The sequence below is a fragment of the Miniopterus schreibersii genome (assembly GCF_964146895.1).
Source record: "Miniopterus schreibersii genome assembly, chromosome: 20".
NCBI classification, from domain to species: domain Eukaryota; kingdom Metazoa; phylum Chordata; class Mammalia; order Chiroptera; family Miniopteridae; genus Miniopterus; species Miniopterus schreibersii.
The window spans coordinates 20,644,445-20,663,769 of record NC_138122.1 but is presented as its reverse complement, the minus strand read 5'-3'; the positions used below and the strand labels follow the sequence as shown (position 1 = coordinate 20,663,769).

General features: G+C 47.8%; 1 protein-coding gene across 1 annotated transcript in view; it reads right to left on the bottom strand.

The window, feature by feature from the left end:
• Positions 1 to 18,645, bottom strand: part of GCN1 (GCN1 activator of EIF2AK4) — a 51,779-nt gene extending 33,134 nt beyond the window's left edge. Inside the window, exons 1-16 of the mRNA XM_081122685.1 lie at positions 18,591 to 18,645; positions 14,953 to 15,055; positions 11,574 to 11,637; positions 10,916 to 11,047; positions 10,348 to 10,456; positions 6,736 to 6,834; positions 6,508 to 6,642; positions 5,398 to 5,466; positions 5,161 to 5,269; positions 4,500 to 4,574; positions 4,108 to 4,236; positions 3,299 to 3,349; positions 2,858 to 2,956; positions 2,480 to 2,653; positions 1,853 to 2,005; positions 1,046 to 1,138 (exon numbers count right to left, since the gene is read on the bottom strand). Coding sequence (XP_080978811.1) covers positions 1,046 to 1,138; positions 1,853 to 2,005; positions 2,480 to 2,653; positions 2,858 to 2,956; positions 3,299 to 3,349; positions 4,108 to 4,236; positions 4,500 to 4,574; positions 5,161 to 5,269; positions 5,398 to 5,466; positions 6,508 to 6,642; positions 6,736 to 6,834; positions 10,348 to 10,456; positions 10,916 to 11,047; positions 11,574 to 11,637; positions 14,953 to 15,055; positions 18,591 to 18,608 — 1,612 coding nt within the window. The 5' untranslated portion in view covers positions 18,609 to 18,645. The remainder of the gene's footprint in view (positions 1 to 1,045; positions 1,139 to 1,852; positions 2,006 to 2,479; positions 2,654 to 2,857; positions 2,957 to 3,298; positions 3,350 to 4,107; positions 4,237 to 4,499; positions 4,575 to 5,160; positions 5,270 to 5,397; positions 5,467 to 6,507; positions 6,643 to 6,735; positions 6,835 to 10,347; positions 10,457 to 10,915; positions 11,048 to 11,573; positions 11,638 to 14,952; positions 15,056 to 18,590) is intronic.
• Positions 18,646 to 19,325: the final 680 nt, after the last annotated feature.

The window sequence follows — 19,325 nt, the reverse complement described above, 5'->3', positions numbered from 1 at the left end:
ACAGCAGAAGTGTTTTTAAAACAGAATGCATCCAGAAAGAACACGAAAGAACTGGAAAATGAACACCCAAATGTAAGTGTGATTATCACTGGATATGGAATGACAGCTCATTAGGATTTCCTACCTTTTGCTTACTATGAACACTTGTGTGGAATAAGGAAAAGCATATACTTTCTTCTTAAAAATTATGACACACCTCTAACAAAGAATTAGGACACTCATATGCTGACGTGGAGTGACTTTCAAGTCTAGACAGCACACTGTATATAGTAGGCAAGCTACTAGTTGTGTAAAAAAGGTAGAGAACACACACATGAAAGATACTGACTGATATACAAGTAAAATACCAAGGGTGTACACAAGCTAATAAAATTGGTTCTCTCTATGGCGAGGAAACTGGGTGGCCAGATATCAAAGCAGGAGTATAAATTTCAGTGTAGATCCTCTTGGATCTTTTGTTTCTGAATTATGTGAATGTATATCCTATACAAAACTTTTTTTTAAATCAAGAAGTGACTAATAATTGTAGCACAATAATAGGGTGTTGTGATTTATGAGTCAAAAGACTTTTCAAATCACCAATTAGCAGCAGACCCCCCAAGGCAACCCAGAATTTTAAACATACATTTAAAGATCAATTGTTCCCTCTCTTCCAGAATAGAAACCAGTAGTTTATGTCTCCTGGAGGAGGAGTGGAGCCAACCACACTCCACCAGAGCTTCTCAGCCGCTTCTTAATCCAAGAAAACCTCTGAGACAGCCCCAATTACCCCATCAGCTATAATTATACCCAATAGCACAGCTCCATAGCCATCAGTGTTCTGTCTCCACAAATCTCCCACTTCTCCCCACTTCCCTAACCTTCCACGCCCCACAGGAATGAATTCATTCCCATGACAGCCAAGCTCTTGGCCAGATCACTTTGATCCAGGTTTCTGCAAAGTTGACTGGTAAAAACAACAGGCAGTAGGGGAAGAGTCTTCTCTGAAGACCCTCCAGTGAGATTCAGTCCCAACCCTGAGTTCAACTAAGGGGGAGGAACTCACCATCCTCTGAAGCCATGAGCAGGAACTTCTCAGAAGTGAAAATCTGCTTCTTCTCATCCACAATCAGCTGCCAAAAACTGCTCAGTTTGGCCTCTGCCAGGAACAAAAGGTCACCCCATGACACAATTCAGCACACCCACCAGGGCTGGTCCCCTGCATCATGAAGCTGCCGGGGCTGGCTTTGCTGACAGACCCTCCACAGCAGGGACAGGTCACTGCTAGGCTCTCTGCCCTCCCCAACCTGAGAACTGACCAGTCCTTCTGGTATCATCACCCACATGAAAACCTTCAGTGGTTCCCTGCTGCCCACAGGAGCCCAGATGAGCTGCTTCCCATCTGAAATTCCCACCAAGTCCAGCGCCAAGCTGAAAGATCTGAGGTTCACACATGGTGCTTTCCCTAACTCGGGCTGGTCTGAACCCACACCGAGCTGTTCCCTTCCAGGGAGGGGAACTTAGTGGCTAGAAGACAGGCTGGCTAGAGGGAAGCTTTTCATGGTATACCCTATAAATGCATAACCAATTAAAAAAAAAAGTCCCACTACTAAACCCAAGTCAGCCTGGGCATTATCTCTAAGTCCCTGTCCCAGAGCACTGGAGCAACAGGGTGGAGGACAGTGACAGAGGCCCTGACTGAATTCCCATCACCCAATATGACTCTTAGGCTCATTCCAGCAGATGACAAGCTGACCCAATTCAGTAAATGGCCAAGCTGATCCTATAAAATCCTAAAAATCAAAACACTCCTCCCAAAGACTCAGAAAGAGGCCCTTGACTGCTACCTTCCTGGACATCTCTTGACTCTTACCAGCCTGGGAGTCAGCCACCGAAAGCTTTGAGAGCAGCAGGGCTGCAGCAATCCCTTCGGTGACTGTGGGAACCTGAGTGCTTTGGGAGGCTGCCTTCTCCACTGTCTGGATGAGCAAGGGCAGTAAGTCCAGGGCCTGCAATAGTGTGTCACCTGTGGAGAGAGTACCAGCACCTTACAGAACACCTTGATCCTTGAGAGTGGCAAGCTAATTGAGAAAGGATCTATCCACGCCGGTCTGTCCTGGCTGACTAAAACCCTCCAGTTACCTTGTGAAATATCAGGAAGCAATGGAATCAGAACCTGGGGCTTAAATCAAACTCTACAACCATCAAGTCAGAGCTAGGGGGATCCTTACTAATCCAACAGTGCAGCTATTCATTTGATGGATAAGGAAACCAACCAGAAGAGGTTAAGCTTTGTTCTTTAAAAGTCTAATAAGGGGGAAAAGCCAGAATCTGTTATAAAGATTGGGCTCTGATGCTGGGATTTATAGATGACTAAGCCGAGGCTCCCAGAGGCTCAGGAAGAAATCATGCAAACATAAGCTGGACCGAAAGGTAAAGCCTGAACGGTGATGATGCCCTGAAAACTAGGTCACCTCTGCGGGGGGAGGGGGGATCTCACCTCGGAAGCAGGCCAGCATGCACTGCAGGTAGGCGTGCCTCACGGCGGAGGTGGAGGTTTTAAGGCTGAAGGCTTTCTTGAACCAGTCAATGAGCTTCTTGGGCACTTCTGTAGTGAACCGATTACACCAGAGAGCCAGGACAGAGACGGCATGCACTAAGGTGCCTTCGTGAACTAGGGCAAGAAGCACAAGTCTAGTCAGTTCAACATCTCAGATCACAGCCAGCAGAGCAAAAAGCAAGCTGGAGTACAAGGGAGCAGAAGCAGTGATGCTTCAGGGCACGTGTGCCTTCAGGAGCGGTTCATGGCAGCTCCAACTGTGAATATACCAGGGTCAAAGATGGGTCCAGACTGCTCCTCGCCACACTGCAGATTTACCTTCTTGCTGGAGGAATGGGATGAATAGCTCAGCCACGGTTCCATTCAGGACTTGACTGGAAGGCCCAGACACCACGTGATGACTGACACTCCCGATCCCTAGAAGGCAGGAGACCCCCTGCTCAATTCCTCATCAGCACAAAGCCACCAATATGCGAGTCTTACTGCCGCTGCCCTCCTCCCCAGAAGCCATGCCTCTCTGGCCATCCCTGACCCTCCTTACATCCCCTCTCCAGACGTCCTGCCTTATACAGAAGGCAGGCCTCCTGCTAGACTTAAACAAGGCCCGCTTGCCAAGCACGCAGGCAGCAGAGTGCTGGGAGCCAGGCTGGGATGTTCCAGGATGTCAGAGGAGTCAAGATCCAAAGGGCCCGCCTCACCTGTTACGTCACACCTCATCTAGTACCACATTCCCCCAGGAACCATGGAGAAATTCTGTACCTGAGAGGACACTGATCTTCTGGGCAACAACAGTTAGTTTTCCCTCTGACCCTGAGAGGAGAGATGGCAAAGATTCAAAATTCACACCTGCTACCTTCTCCAAGGGTATCATGTGTGTAACATCAAGATGCAGTTTCTGATTCTAGAAGTAGCCTTTCTATTGTGAAGCCGGCTTTAAAATATTTACTAGCTTTTTCCCCTGACTAAAAATGTATTACGTTCTTAAAGAAAACCTGAGAAACAGAAAAAATATCAAGAAAAACATTTAAAAATCACCCATGTTCCCACTACCCAAAGACATCGTCAACATTTTGGTATATTTCCCTCTAGTTTTTTTCCACTATGCATATAATAATGTATACACTTGAAAAAATAAAACTAAGGCCCTGGCCAGGTAGCTCAGTTGATTAGAGCACCATCCCAATACACCGAGGTTGTAGGTTCAATCCCTGGTCAGGGCACAAACAAGAATCAACCAATGAGTGCATAAATAAGTAAGACAACAAATTGATGTCTCTCTCTCTCTCTCTCCCTCCCCTCCCTGCCTCTCTCCCTCTTAAAAAAAAAAAATCAGTAAGTAAAGAGGCCTAAAAAAATAATAATAAATAAAACTGAGATCACCCCATCTGCACTGCCCTACATGTGCTTCTTTTACTTCACACGTTCACATTCTACCTCGAGCATCCTCCCAACCACACAGTCTTGCCATGAGTGGACTTGGAGCACCGAGTCCCAGGCAAGGTCCTAATGAAGAAGGAATGTCAGGGGCCACACCTCAGCCATTCCCATGGCCACAAAGGCTTGCTCACCTCCGAGGATAGCAAACAGGTGCCTAGTCAGGGCTTCCATCGCTGAGGAGTCACTGCACTGGTGGGCCAGGTTGCGCAGCGCCAGCACGGCCTCATCCATCAGGCGGGGACTGTTGGACCTCAGCTGACCTGAACACAAAGACAGCCGCTGCTCAGAAGCTGCCGGGAGCTGAGTATCCAGGCTTTTATCTTTGTCTTTTTCATGGTCCCAACTCTTCAATCCTAGCTCTAGTTTTCATAAAGGATCTCAGGGAAGAAACTATGCAAATGTAGTTTAGGTTAAAGCGTGATTCTAACCTGAGCTATCCCCTCCATTTTCTATAATAATTGGGACAAGTACAACCAAAACCCAAGGTGCCATTCTAGGGCTGGGGAAAGGTTGGGATACTCACCAGCTAGTCCTTTCACGATGTCCAGGGCATACTGGCTGAGGTCGAGAGTCACTGATGCCAGCAGACTGGAGATAGCTAAGGGGAACAGAAAGTACTGACCATGTCAGTCTCAGATATAACACCCATATTTGCCCTACTCCCCACAAATACCATCAGGCTTGCTGTCTAGACACATAGAACTGTGACCACTTTTCATCTCTATATGGGAACATGAGTCGTCACACTTTTGTCCCAAAGCTGTGCTGCAAAGCTGTGCCCCATCCCAATCAGCAGAAGAGTGTCCCTCCAACATTCCACCTACACCTTTTAGCAAGATAAGGACAGAGACTCAACCCTCATATCCTGTGGTTTCAAGTGCTGCCCCCACACCAAGTTCAAACTATCTAGAGCAGAGGTTCTTAGCTTGAATGGTCTCCAGAAAGCTCTTGGACCTCTAAAATTATATGCAGTATTCTAAGCTGATATTCTTTTGTGCATTCTTCTAGAAGAGGCCCATGACTTTCAACATATTCTGAAAGGGTCCTTGATCTCTCTCCCAAGCTCCCAGTGTGATAAACAGTGAACACATCCCTCATCCCCACCCCCAACATTTCCTGTTACCAAGTATCAGGGATGCTGCTTATGCTGTCTCCCTCCCACTGTCCCACTGGCAGCAACCTACTTTCAATAACATTCTCTGGACTCCTCAGTAAGGACTTCTGGATGGTGGGCAGTATCAGATCCTTAAATTCTGAGTGGGACATGTATCGGAGCAGAGGGGCACAGTTATCCTACAAAGAGAGAGGAGTCAGGCACCCAGCCCCCAGGGAACAGACCAAGAATAAAGGACAGTTGTGAATCACAGAATTTAAAGTGGGAAGGAGCTTATCCAGGTAAGTAATCCCCACCTCTCACTCACCAATAGATACTTCGGAGGCTTCACTTTGCTCATCAGGATGTTCTTCATGTAAAAATCCAGCAGGGCACTCTACAGAATACAAAGACCTTCTTTAGACCCTGACATTCTGAAGTATCTCATCCCTAGCCTAAGAGACCCCTCTAGTCGGAGTGTCTCCAAAAAAATACAAATCGGTGCCCCAAATTTCAGTGTCAAGAACAGAGATGCCGCCCAGCCAGCATGTCTCAGTGGTTGCACATAGACCTATGATCCAGGAGATCGAGGTTCGATTCCCAATCAGGGAACATGCCAGGGTTGCAGGCTCAATCCCCAGTCAAGGGCGTGCAGGAGGCAGCTGATCAATGACTCTCTCTCATCATTGATGTTTCTATCTCTCTCGCTCCCTCTCCCTTCCTCTCTCTGAAATCAATAAAGACATATAAGAAAGAAAAAAAAAAAAAGAACAGAGGTGCCACTGGACATGCCATTTCCCATTTAAAAACCTTCCACGGCTTCCCATTGTTCCCGGAATCAAGTCCAAAGTCCTTGGCATGGCTCACAAGGCCCGCCTACCACCCAGCTGACTGCACCTCACACCTCTCTACCCCACTTAAGATACTCCAACCCCACTGGCCTCCTCCCACGGGCTGCTTTCTCTGCCTAAAATACTCTTCTTCACCTCTTGACCTTGCTAAGGCCTACTGATCCTTTAAGATCCTTCATGAGCAATGTGTTCCCTGACCCATAACCTAAGGTTCCTGGTCACAGAGTATCATGGCTTCTTGCATTTTCCCTTTGTAGTGCTTTTCACAGATATAATCAGGGAAGGGATCACACCTCCCGTGCTCACTACTGCATGCCCAACACCTGGCACAATGTCTGGCACATGCCAGCTGCTAAGCTGTGGGAGCATCAATAACCACATGAACAGGCTAACTATCATCTCAAAACTATGCCAGGATTCTCCCCAAGCCAGAGCTGGAGCAAATACTTTCCAACTCCTCAAAGTTCATAGATCATGGCAAAAGGCCGGGGTCCCAAGTGAGAAAACCAACAAGCTCCAGATGAGGACAGCAGCTGAGGCCACCAGGGCAAATCCAGCTCCTCCTCCCCTCCAGTGAGTCCACGTGCCTTGTGCTGGTTGACCACGCCCATCTCCTTGTGGCTCGCGCAGAACTGCCCCAGCAGCCCCAGCATGCATGCATAGCTCTGGTTGGGCTCTAGGCTGAGAATGGCTGAAAAGTACTGTTCCACCAGGCCAGGGTTCTGAGGAGGAAAAGTGGAAAGCAGGTGTGCATCAGATGGCACTGGGGGTAGCACGAAAAGCAATGCCCACCACCCCCTGTTGCCTCCCGTCACCTCTTTCCACAGCTTGGTGAGCTTCTTCACAGCACCATCCACAGCGTGCTTGTGGGAGCCACCCAGTACCTCCAGCAGGAGCAGGCACTGCACCTCCACCTGCAAGGACCAGGACAAACTCAGGTGAGAATGTGAAATGGGAGTGGAGGTCTTGTGGCCCTTACAGCTTGGCCAACGCCTTCATCGGGTCTGCCAAATCCTGGGTCCCTCTCCACTAGGCCTCTCCCAGTTGATTCCAGCCCTCCACCTTCTGGAATTACATCTGTTCATTCAAGTGCTTCCTTAATAAATATCTGCTGAGCATCCACTATGAGTGAGACAATGAAAACACATGGAGACCAAGACAGGCATGGTCCCTGCTTTCATGTACCGTATAGTCAAGAGGAAGAAAAGGTATTTAACAAATAAACATACAAATTAATACATTAACTCCAGAGAGATTATGTGCCATGCAGAAAAAGCGCAAGCATCCTCTTTCATATATTTGTTTACCTGCCTTAACTTTTACTTTGTGAATTCCACAAATACTAACTGAACACTGACTAAACGCCAGGTACCGTAGATACAGAAGAGGAAGACCAACCAGTAAGACGATCCCAGCATGTGTGGCGCTCACTGTCCAATCCAGAATGAAGCACATAATACGTACTCAACTAAAAAAAAACCTCAAAGAGACTTTATGTGCCTCAAATACCAAGGGTACCCGTGAGCAGTGTGGCCTGCCGCCCCGACAAAAAGGGCATACTTAAGAAGTGTGCCAAATTCCACGTGCAATGTTTTCTTGTAACAATAAAAGACTGTAAACAACATAAATGCCCATCAAAAGGAGCCTACTGATTTACACTGTGATACGCCCCACCCAAAGGATTAGTAAACAGTCGTACAGAACAAAAACTCTTTATGTAAAAACTCTTTATGTAAAAACTCTCTATGTAATACTGTGAAACAAACTCCAAGACTGGTTAAAGAAAAGAACAAGGTTAAAGTAAAAAGTATGCACGTTAGCCAGGCCGAACGTGGCTCAGCGGTTGAGCATTGACCTAGGATCCAGGAGATCGATGTTCGATTCCCAGTCAGGGCACATGCCCCGGTTGCTGGCTCGATCCCCAGTCGGGAGCGTGAAGGAGGCAGCCGATCAATGACTCTCTCATCACTGATGTTTCTTTCTCTCTCTCTTTCCCTCTCCCTTCCTCTCTCTGAAATCAATATATATTTTAAAAAAAAAAAGTATGCACGTTACATCATCCCTGGTATAAAATCTATCTGGTCACATACACAAGGAATACATCTACACACATAAGGAACTTATAACGGCGGGGTCCTAGGTGCAGGGGAGAGAGCTGGGAATGAAGCCAGTACATCCTTCTCTGCTTGTTGAACTCTGAATCATTCTTTTTTCTAATTAAAAATCATTTTAATTTAATTTTAATTAAAATAATAAGCTTGCTGATATTGCATTTAGAACTATATTGCTGTTCCCTCTTCCCGGAATGTTCTAACCTTGACCTGGGCTTGGTTTGTCCTCTCAGCCTTCAGGTCTCTGCTCAAATGACACCTCCTCTGAGGCCTTCCTCCGACCATCACCCCTCACCGCACTGTCTCCTCCTGCCCACTTTTCTGCTGCATGACTTAACACCTCATCATTTATTTGTTGTCTGGCTTCTCCACGAGAGCGTTAAGTTCCATAAGAGCAAGGTGATCTGTCATATTCCCTGCTGTAGCCCAAGCGCCTGGCACGCAGGAGGCCCTCAATAAGTACCTGAGCTACTGAATGAACTACAACTTGTCGACATCAGCAACGAGCAAAAAATTCAAGACACAGAAAAATTAAACATGGTATCAAGCTCCTGACGCAGTCTGTGCCATTAACACAACATTCTGGGTTAACCCCTCCCACTGACTAACCCACAGACATACTTGCCTCAGATAATGGTTTTAAGAATTCACTGCAGACGAGCCAAGGAGGGAGCCCGTGATGAACCATCTTATAAGAAGGCCTTTTGTTAACAATGAAACCCACATTCTTTTTTTTTTTAAATATCTTTATTGATTTCAGATAGAGGAAAGGAGATGGAGAGAGGGAGAGGGAGAGGGAGAGAGGGGGAGAGGGGGAGAGGGGGAGAGGGGGAGAGGGGGAGAGGGGGAGAGGGGGAGAGGGGGAGAGGGGGAGAGGGGGAGAGGGGGAGAGGGGGAGAGGGGGAGGGGGGAGAGGGGGAGAGGGGGAGAGGAGGAGAGGGGGAGAGGGGGAGAGGAGGAGAGGGGGAGAGGGGGGAGGGGGAGAGGGGGAGGGGGAGGGGGGGAGGGGGAGAGGGGGAGGGGAGAGGGGGAGGGGGAAAGGGGGAGAGGGGGAGGGAGAGGGGGAGAGAGGGAGAGGGGGAGAGGGGGAGAGAGGGAGAGAGGGAGAGGGGGGGAGAGGGAGAGCGGGGAGAGAGAGGGAGAGAGAGGGAGAGAGAGGGAGAGAGAGAGAAACATCAATGGGAGAGTCACTGATCAGCTGCAGCCCGAAACCCAGGCATGTGCCCTGACCGGGAATTGAACCCTGATTGCCTGGATCCTAGGTCGATGCTCAACCACTGAGCCACGCCCAGCCGAGCGAAACCCACATTCTAAAGGGAGTTTGATTCCAGAACATCCACTACCTGAGAGACTTCAGAGTTCTTACCCTTTAATCATTACCGATGGCCATTCCATGGTCATCCCCAGAAGTGTGCTGGGTAAGCTCGCAAGAGCAAGGCCAACAGTAGTATGTCTTACTAGCTGGTGGCTTCAGGGAGAGGTGCTTTTGGTTTTCTGAGGCCACTCCTCCTTACCTGTACTGCCCTGAGTTTCTGCAGCCCTTCCACACCTGGTCTGAGCCCATCTTCATGACAACTCTTTGAGGTGGATGGGGTAGGTGGTACTTTTTCCTATTTTGCAGGTGACGAAACAAGCTCAGACGTTAAGTACTTGGCCGAATCTCATGGCCAAGAAGAAGATCCACACTAAGCTCCTCAGACTCGTTTTTCCCAAACCTTAAGACCATTCATCTTGCCCTCCACTAAGCATAGCTAGACATTCAAAAGAACCGCCCAACCTGCCCTATTGGGCCATCTATGGTCAGTGAAAGGCAAGGCAGGGAATGTCGAAGGAGCAGGCATAGAAAGGGAGAAGAGAATTTAAGGACCAAAACACTTGGCAAGAATTCCAATCCATTAGCCAGTTCAACACTGAAATCCAAACACAGGGAAAGGAATGATTAGCCAGAAAAAAAACAAAAAGATTTACATCAGGGTGTTCACTGGTTCACTTGCTTTCTGGCTGTCTTCCCCTCTCTGGCCTGTCACGTCTTCTACATACGCCATGAAAGCAGGGGCCACATTTCTCTTGTTCATTACCATATTCTCAGTGCCTAGCACCATGCCTGACACAGAGCAGCTCAAAGATAGTTGTCAAATAGATCAATGCTATGTTGCTCTCATGCTCATCCACCAAAGTCACACACATCAGGACAACTCCAAGTGCCTGGTCATCCAGCACCAAGAAGAGCATGCTGCACAGAGAACATGCCTGAACATGCCCCAATTCTTGTGCAGAGAGCAGACCACCACTACTCCAAAGACCCGAGGAACCTACCAGTTTGTTCCAGATGTCCCCCTGCCGCTTGGCTCTCGAGGGAAAGACAATGCGCACCAGAAGGCAGGTCCAGGACAAGGCCAACAGGGCAGCTGAGCCACTGCTTTTACTGCAGAGGGGAAGAGAGGACAGGCAAGAGGTGAATACAGAGCAGCAGCCTCCATCTTAAAGACAAATGGTCACCGCAAGGCCCTGCTTGGTATGTAGGACCCTCCCTTGACCTACAACTGGGCAGAACTTGAAACCAGCTCCCGACAAATCATCTGTGACAAGTCATGACAAAGAGTGCAGGCCTCATCAGCCAAACTACCATCTTTTTGCACACACAACTATAAAAACAAAAACAAAAAGATGGTTTCTCCCATTCACTGCCTGGTGGGCACCTGGTTTCCCCTCCTGCCATCCTGGCTCCTCCCTCCATTCAGAAGGCAGACTGCCGGCGACATTCAGAGCTGCAAAGGGGAAAGGGACAGGCATGCTCACACCTGCTCAATACAGCTCACCTGCACCAGATTCTCCCAAGTAGGACTCTACCAACCCCCTGTGGGCCACCACCTTTAAAACTTACCTGGGGACACCTGCTTTGGAGCCAATGCCTGAAGACTGCAGAGAGTGCAGAAGGTTCTTAGCAGTGGCTTCTGGCTGGGCTTCAGCCAACTGCTGGATGGCTGCCTGCAGGGCCCTGCGGGAGGCTGCATCTCTAGGGAGAGGAAGGAAGGGGTTAAGTGAACATGTGGACATGAGGCAGGGGCAAGCAGTTTAGGTCAAACGCTGGTTTTTCTTAGTAAAGTTGGGTTGCACTGTATTCCAGAAGGTCATAGATGATGGGCTTAGGAAATAACTAGATAAATCTACCTCCTCTGGGAATTCTGGAAGTAGCTCACAAGGGCAAATGAGCCATTATGGTTGTAAAGGCAACGCCTACATTTAAGGAACACTATGGGCCTCAAACTAAGCCAAGGCTTCTGCATGCATGACTGATGCACTCATGGCATGGCAGGCACTGTTTCCAGGCACTTCACACTTTCTAACCACCACCTATGAGATAGGTAATAACATCATCCCATCTGCAGACGAGGAAACTGAGGCACAGAGAGGTTAACTAAGTTGCCCGGGATCCAACAGCCCAGGCAGTCAGGTCTAAAGCCTGGGCTCTAACCACTACCCTCTACCACCAGCTCTCTGCACAAAGTGCTCCGGAAACTGGACCTTTGGCTGGGATTCACCTGTATCGATGCAGAGTCAAGCAGAACAACTTGCAGAGCCCTTTCACCGCTCCCTCTGGCAGATCTGAAACCAAAGATTACAAAGACCAGTGAATAAAAACTACTTCGTGAGCATCTTCTTGAGCCAAGCATCTGTCAGACACAATCTCTGCCCACTAGACACTCCCCATCCATTTGAAAGAGAATTCCCAAGAGGAAAGAGCAATGACAAAAAGGTCTCCAGGAAAACACCTGGTACAGAAACGCTCTCAGGTGCACATTTGTTAAATGAATGAAACTAAGGCAATACAAGTGGCCTCAAAATGTACTATGTTATCGAGTGGAGGTGCTAGCATGCTGGGACTATTCTGCTTCTCCATCCGGATACTGGTTACATAGGTGTGTTGAGTTTGCGCTGATTCAGTGAACTGTTCACTTGCTGTTCTTTATGTATATTCTGATAAACAGTTTTAAAAACCTGGGACAAAAACTAAAGTACTATGAGAGATCAGAAAAGGGAAGAACACCTGTACCTGGAGTGGTTTCTGAAGGTTTTAAGGATGCAGATGCTTGGCCTAATAGATTAGGAGGCAAACATGGAAAGGAAGAGACGTCTGTGCCGAGTGGTGTTAACATGAGCGAAAGCGCAAGGGTAAGTGCACAACGCCTATTCAGGACACAGGAGGAAGAATTACACCCAAGACTTCATTAGTGCTCACATGGGCCAGGCCCTGCTCTAAGCACTTCCCACACATTAACCCATTCAATCCTCATAAGATGGGTACTGTGACTGAGCCCATTTTAAGACGAAGAAACCAAGACACAGGAAACCAAGCAGGCCAGCCGAGTGAAAGAGAAACTTTGGTTGGACAAAGCTCAATAATGGAAAGCCGGTCTGTGACAGATTCTGCACACCAGACTGGAACATTCAAACGGGAAGGAGAAGGGAATGTAGAGTAGAGGGGAATGTAAGCTGCAGTGTAAGACAGACTAACGTGGGAGGCACCGAGAGCAGGAGGCCCACAAAGGGCTGGCACAGTGCCTTACCTTCAGGGACATGCATGGTTGGGGGGGAAATGAAGAAAGGACAGGAACCCAGTTCCCCCAGGCCTAGACACTGTATTAGTCCATTGGATTTGAGACTATTTCAGTAACTGAGGAAAAGAGTGACTGGGGTCAGAGAACAGTAATAACAGCTAATATATACCATAGCTGGCCAGACACTGTGTTAAGCACTGCCCACACTTGTTCTCACTTACTCCTCACACCAACCCTATGAGGGAGGCACTACTATCACCAAGCTCAAAGCAAGGAGTCAGGCTCAGACAGGTTGAGTAGCTTGAACCAGGTCATGCAGCCCGTAAGTGGCTGAGCCACGGCTAGAATATAAGAAAGTCTGACCCAGAGCCAAGCCCTCCATCACTGACTGCTGCACTGGAGGCCTATGACTGGGAAGATCATGCACAGGAGATGCTGCGTCAGTGAGTTTCAGGGTTCAAGCACATGAAGGCAGGACTGAGGTGAGCATCAGAGAGGCCTCGGGGCCAGGCTGGCTGCTGACCAACTGCATCTAGAGTCAGACTGCTGAGAAAGTCTTCAACTCCTCAGCCTGGCTGGAAATATCTCACCCCACCTTTGCTTAACTCACTTGGTTACCTGCTACCCTAACAAAAGGAGAGGGCAGAATAACAATCACTGTGCAATGGCTCCTGCTTAGACTCAGAAAATTAGAAAATTGAGAACTAACAATTTTGTGCGGGGTGGCAGGGGGGAGGGTCACTAACTTCCCACAATCAGCTTGCATATCAAAAGGCTAGAAACATTTAATGAATAGAATTCACCCCAAAATGTGAATTTCTGGGTGACTGAAGAGTAAAATCTCCCTAAAAGGTCTTAAAGTTCATAAACTTCACCCATACACGTCGAACTCCTTACTCCACACAATGAGGAAAAAGTGTAGTATTCAGCAGTCATTTAGCAGTGAGGGCAACCATATGGTTCAGAAGGTATGTACAGATAGTAACTTGTCACACGACAGCCTTTTCTAACTAGAACTCTGTTGGGAAAAGTGACAGGAAAGACTTCTGAAGGTGCCATAAAAGTCACACACTAAAGCATTAAGACATGGGAGGCTCTCTTAGAAGTTCACAAACAACAATTTACTTCACTTACACAACACTTTAACAAGCTTGGGTATGTTACCAGGCAACAGCAGATCAGAAGCAGCAAATGAGAACTTGGGTGAAAGAGTGGCAGAAAGTGGGCTCTTGACTAATAAGAGGTGAAAGCTGACAGAAAGCAAGACTGAACTCTCTAGAGCCAAGGTTCTCAAACTTCAGCAAATACAGCAATCACCATGAGAGCTTGTTAAAACACAGATTCTGGGCTCTGCCCCCCACCCAGGGTTTCTAAATTGGTGTTGCTGGGATGGAGCTGAGAATTTGTATCTCAAACAAGTTCTGATGCTACTGGCCTGGAGACCACACTGTGAGAACTACTGCTGTACTGCAAAAATTCAAGAACCAATTAGGATTGGTTGGATGAAGGCAATCTAGTCTTATACACTCCAATATGGCACAGGGATAGTCCTCCGTTATGGTACAAAATCAGGATTTAGCCCGGGTGGGCATGGCTCAGCAGCTGAGTATCAACCTGGGATCCAGGAGATCGGGGTTCAATTCCCGGTCAGGGCACATGCCCGGGTTTCAAGCTCAATCCCCAGCAGGGGCCATGCAGGAGGCAGCCGATCAATGACTCGCTCATCATTGACGTTCTGTCTCTCTCCCTCCCTCTCCTTTCCTTTCACTGAAATCAATAAAAATATATTTTTTTTTAAAAAAATCAGGATTTTGCATTTCCTAAGATGTGTTCCCCAGACGCTCAACAGGTTTCCAAAAAAAGAAGGAGGAGGAGGTGTCAAGACAAATATGGGATTAAAGCACGCTTAAAATTAAAACACCTTCCTGGAATGTGTTGTGAATCTCCCAGTGGGCATGAGAAAATGTCACATCTCCCACACTTATTTGATTTTGGAATCCTTTACTGGCCAATCACCTGCTACCATCTTGCTGAGTTCCACAGAACACCAACTGGGAAACATGATGACCCAAGTCATAAAGAAAATGTTTTTGCATCTGGTAAATTACTTAAGAAAGATTGTTGGTACCTTTTAGACCTGTTTCCAATCAAAATGGTTAAAACTGGAAAAAGCTTTGGCACCTAAACGGATAAAGTCTCCATGGAACCAACTGTTTCAATGCAGATTATAACAAGCAAACACAGAAAAGTCAAAGCAGAAGTTATTACAAGGAAGGGGAAAGAAGGCCATCGTTCTAAACAGAGAATGCAATTTATTTTGAAATGGAATCATCTCTAGGCCAAATGGATGGAAAACAAATACCTTTTCCAGCAACACATTTCCCCAGTTCACTGAGGATTTCTCTCCGTTCCTTCACACTGGCTGTTGTCACCTTCCCTGCAAAACGCTTTAGTGTCTCAGAAACCTGTGAAGACCAAACCCAAAGAAAGTTTCTCCAGTCAGACGACAAAACAGTGGGTGTGTATGTACAGAATTCCCGGAAGAGGTCTCTAACCCAGGGTTTCTCAGCCTCCACACTTTGGGCTGGGTAATTCTTTGTAGCAGGGGGCTATCTCTATCAGCACTCCTGGCCTCCACCCATTAGACCCAAGTTACAACAGTCCGCCCCTTCTGGCCCCAATTGTAACAATCCAAATTGCCTCCAGACATTGTCAAATGTCTCCCAGGGAGCAAAATCACCCCTAGTTGAGATGTACTGCTTTAACCCAACCAGCCAACTGCCAATACAACTTACTTACACTTGAATAAAAAAAGGCAAAGACTTTGGGACAGAAAATATCTGTTCAGAATCATGTAAATTCTAGAGAAGACTCACTGAGTGCTACGTATGTCCCCTGTATACTATCTCACATAAACCTTCCGCAATGGGCACATCAGTACCTTGGAAAAACAGTAGCAGGGCATAAGCACAGTGGCTAAAGGGTGAAGAAAGATTAAAAGAGTGAATCCCAGCTCTGCCTCTTACTAGATGTGGGCACTCAGTCAAATTATGTCATCTCCTTGGCCTTTAGTTTCTCCATCTATATAACGCAAATAGCACCGACCTCATGACTGTTATAGCTCATATGACTACACACGTGAGATAACGCACGTAGGGCATTTACTCTCATCCCAAGCACAAACCTTACTACTACTACTATCAACCAGCCTTCAAGGTAGGCAGCAGCATCCCCATTTTACAGGTGGCAAAGGAACTCCGAGAAGGAAGTCGTTTCTCAACTGGAGTTCAGAGCCACAGCACCTGCATTTTTGAAACTAAACCTGAAACCAACAGGCCTATAAACTGATGCTAGTAAGTCCTTAGCTTTCAACCGCCACCCTAGTTACCCAGCTGCATCCCCTGCACAGGGACCTAAGCCTAAGACTCAGCGAGGAGGGCAATTTGCAAATATTTCTCCATATACACCTGAGTGATGTTCTACAAAGTGGGCAGGTCATGGAGTGGGGCATAATATTACTCAAGTAAAGCACTGGTGCTATCATCTTTTCAAGTGTATTTCACAGGCAGACCTTATTAGTAAAATAATATTCAAGGGTAGCTAAAATAATGCTATTTTCCTCATACTTCTATCCCTGCTGTAATTCTGTTGGCAATGAATAAACTCATGTCCAAAATTGTCTTCTGCAGAAATGATTTAATCTTGTCTTTTGTGGGGGTTTTTAATACTCACTCAAGGATACTTTTTCCACTGCTTTTCAGATAGAGTGGAAGGGAGAGGGAGAGAGAGAGAGAAACATCGATGTGAAAGAGACACTACAACTGAGGTCCGTGCCCTTGGCTGGAATCGAACCAAGACCCTTCAGTCCGTAGTCTGACGCTCTAACCACTGAGCCAAACTGGCCAGGGCTGTCTTTTGTCTTTATAATCACACATGCATATAATTAAAGAGTCTAAGTCCAAGAGCTCTGGGAGGTTTGCCATAAAGACCAGTCCCCTGCTCTTACTCCCCAAGGGCAATCTCTCTCACCAATTCTGGCTGTTTTACATTCTTTCAAGAGAAAGAAAACTTCCAGTCTTTTGCCAAGGTGGAGAAAGAACACTGCATTTGAAAATGGCTGTCAATCAATCCTCCTAATTTAGTCCCTCCCACTATCCCACACTTCCAGAGGTTAGCTGGCTGATACTCCCAATTTCCTTCGGTCAGAGATTCCGCAATGTAAACCGGGTTGGTTCTCAGCTTTCCTAAATCTTGGCTTAGTATTCACTTTCCTTGGGTCTACATCCTTTCCCACTCGTCACTTTCTAGCTTCCAAAAGTTAGCCACTGTTGTCTGCTCCCCATTCCTTCAATCCTTGTGGGACTCCTTTTAAGACCCCTTACTAGATTTAACAAGGTTTGAAGAGATAGTAAAAATGCATGCATGTATATAACCCACCCTCTACCAACATATAAGGAACTCTACTTTATCTCACTGAACGCTTACAACAACCCTACGATTCCCACACAACTGTGTTTCTACAACAATATTAAATTCCTACCTACAGTTTCTTTCGCAAAGATGAAAGAGCTTCTCATGTTCAAGGCTCTTCCTTTTCTTAGTGAGAAAATGTTACCCACGTGTCAGAACAAAATTGAGTAAGGCGCACTAAGATCCTTCAGAAAAGTCACTGGCAGGTGAGGCCAGGTGCAAACAACTTTAAAGTTTCCTTTTAAAGGTTTCTCTCCAGGGTAACATTGTCCACTAGAACTTTCTGTGATGATGGACATGTTCTTTTGCACTGTCCAATACAGTAGCCACTAGCCACACATGGCTACCCATGCACTAAAATGTAGCTAGTACAACTAAAGAACTGAATTTTTAATTTTATTAATTTTAACTAACTCAAGTAACTATTTGGCTATTAATTAATCATGTGGCTAGTGGCTACCATACTGAACAATACAGCCGTAGAGAGGGGGTTTTTTTGCACTTAAGAGAGTGTTAAATGTTCAACATATGTTCCCCCAACTCCATTAGAAATAACCAACAGTCTAAGCCTTTGAAATAAATCAACTTGAAACACATTACCTGCCCCTTGCACAGGAGACTCTCAGTAAGTACCTTTTGAAGGTTTAGGTTAAGTCGTCACCCTCTGGCATCAGGGGCCACAGTATCATAATCGATTAATTTCCTCATCCTGGAGACCCAAGTAAGACAAGCTGTCGTTTAGACACCTGCTTCATTTTCCCTTGATATCATCTTTTCGCTCTAAAACACAACTACAAACGAGGCTGGGGTGGCACAAAAAAGTTTTCCCAAGTCCTTCCCTGAACTACAAGGTACCCACAGTTGACAACACTCAAGAGTGACAAGACTCTTCCTAGGTAGTGTTTTTTTAATCTAACCCTGAACCTAATAATAACAACAACCAACATACGAGGAGCTCTAGCTCATCGAACCCTCACAACAACCCTATAGGGTCAGTATTATTTTAATCCCATTTGATAGATGAAAAAACTGAGACCTGGCAGGGTTAAGTCACTTGCCCAGCGTCTCATATAAATCGACGAGCTGGGGCTCAAACTCAGTTCAGTATGAACCCAAACACTATGCTCTAAATCCCTGCACACAGTAGGTGCTCCAGAAACATTGGCTGGATGTTAAGTTTAAGGAAGAGTTGGCATTGGCCGGGCTCACTGAAGGGGGCCCCGGAGAACTGGGGTAGAGTCTCCAGAAGACGAACTTGGCCACTTTAGGAAGGGCCCCGCCGGGGTCCAGCTGCAGAAGCCGAGGCCGGAGCCCCGGACTCCTAGAGCCTGGGTTCGCTCTGCGCCGCCCGGGCCGGGGACCGGGCCGGACCCGGAGCCGCGAGGAGCCGGCCCGAGGGGGCCCCGGGGCCGCGCCCTCCTCTTCCGCCGCCCCCGGGACCCCTGGGCCAGCTACACAAGCGGTCCCGCCCGGGGGCCGCCGTCCGCGCCCAGTCGCTGGCTGCGTTGGCCCCCCAGCCGCCCGCCTCACCTGCGTGTCCGCCGCCATCCTACCGGCGCTGACTCCGGAACTGCTTCCGGAGCGCTTCCGGGTCACGGCGCGGGGCCCACGCGGCAGGGCGAGGCCTGGAGCTCGCTGGGGCCGCTTCCTGGCGCCCCTGGGAGGGACATCGGTCAGCGCTGAACCCCGGGCTTGAAAGTTAGGCGGACGGATCGGGTGCCTGGGCCCCCCAGGCCTTCTCCCCAGGCCCCGCTCCTCAGCCTGGCCTCGTGGGGGCGGGTCTCTTAGGGATTTGTAACTCAGCGAGGCCGCCCAGCAGCTTCGGACCCACTTGAGTCTGCAGGTCTTTTTTTAGAGAAATGTAGTTTCCTAAATGGCGGGAACTGAACTACGTCAAAGGGAAACAGGCAACTAATGTCTTGTGCTGTTTCAGCCCAGTGGTGGACGATCTAGGGGTCGGAAAACAGGTGGATATGGCAGGAGGGGAAGGACCCAGGAGCTGAGGCGCCTGCCCAGGGGAAATGCTGAATGCCCCAGGCGGGCACTTAGGCCAAGGCTACAGGGCGGAAGGCTGGAGCCTCACGTTCTCCGGGTTGTCTGAATTTTACTCAGTGTGCAGATCTGCCAACTCTGTAGACTTGAGAATGGGTTCTGCACAGCTTAGGTAATGGCCCTTTATTAGCAACGGCTTTCAAACTTTTGACTAGAGACCGTCACGGATTCACAACACCTACCCTTTCGACAATCAGATGTTTTATCTCTTTA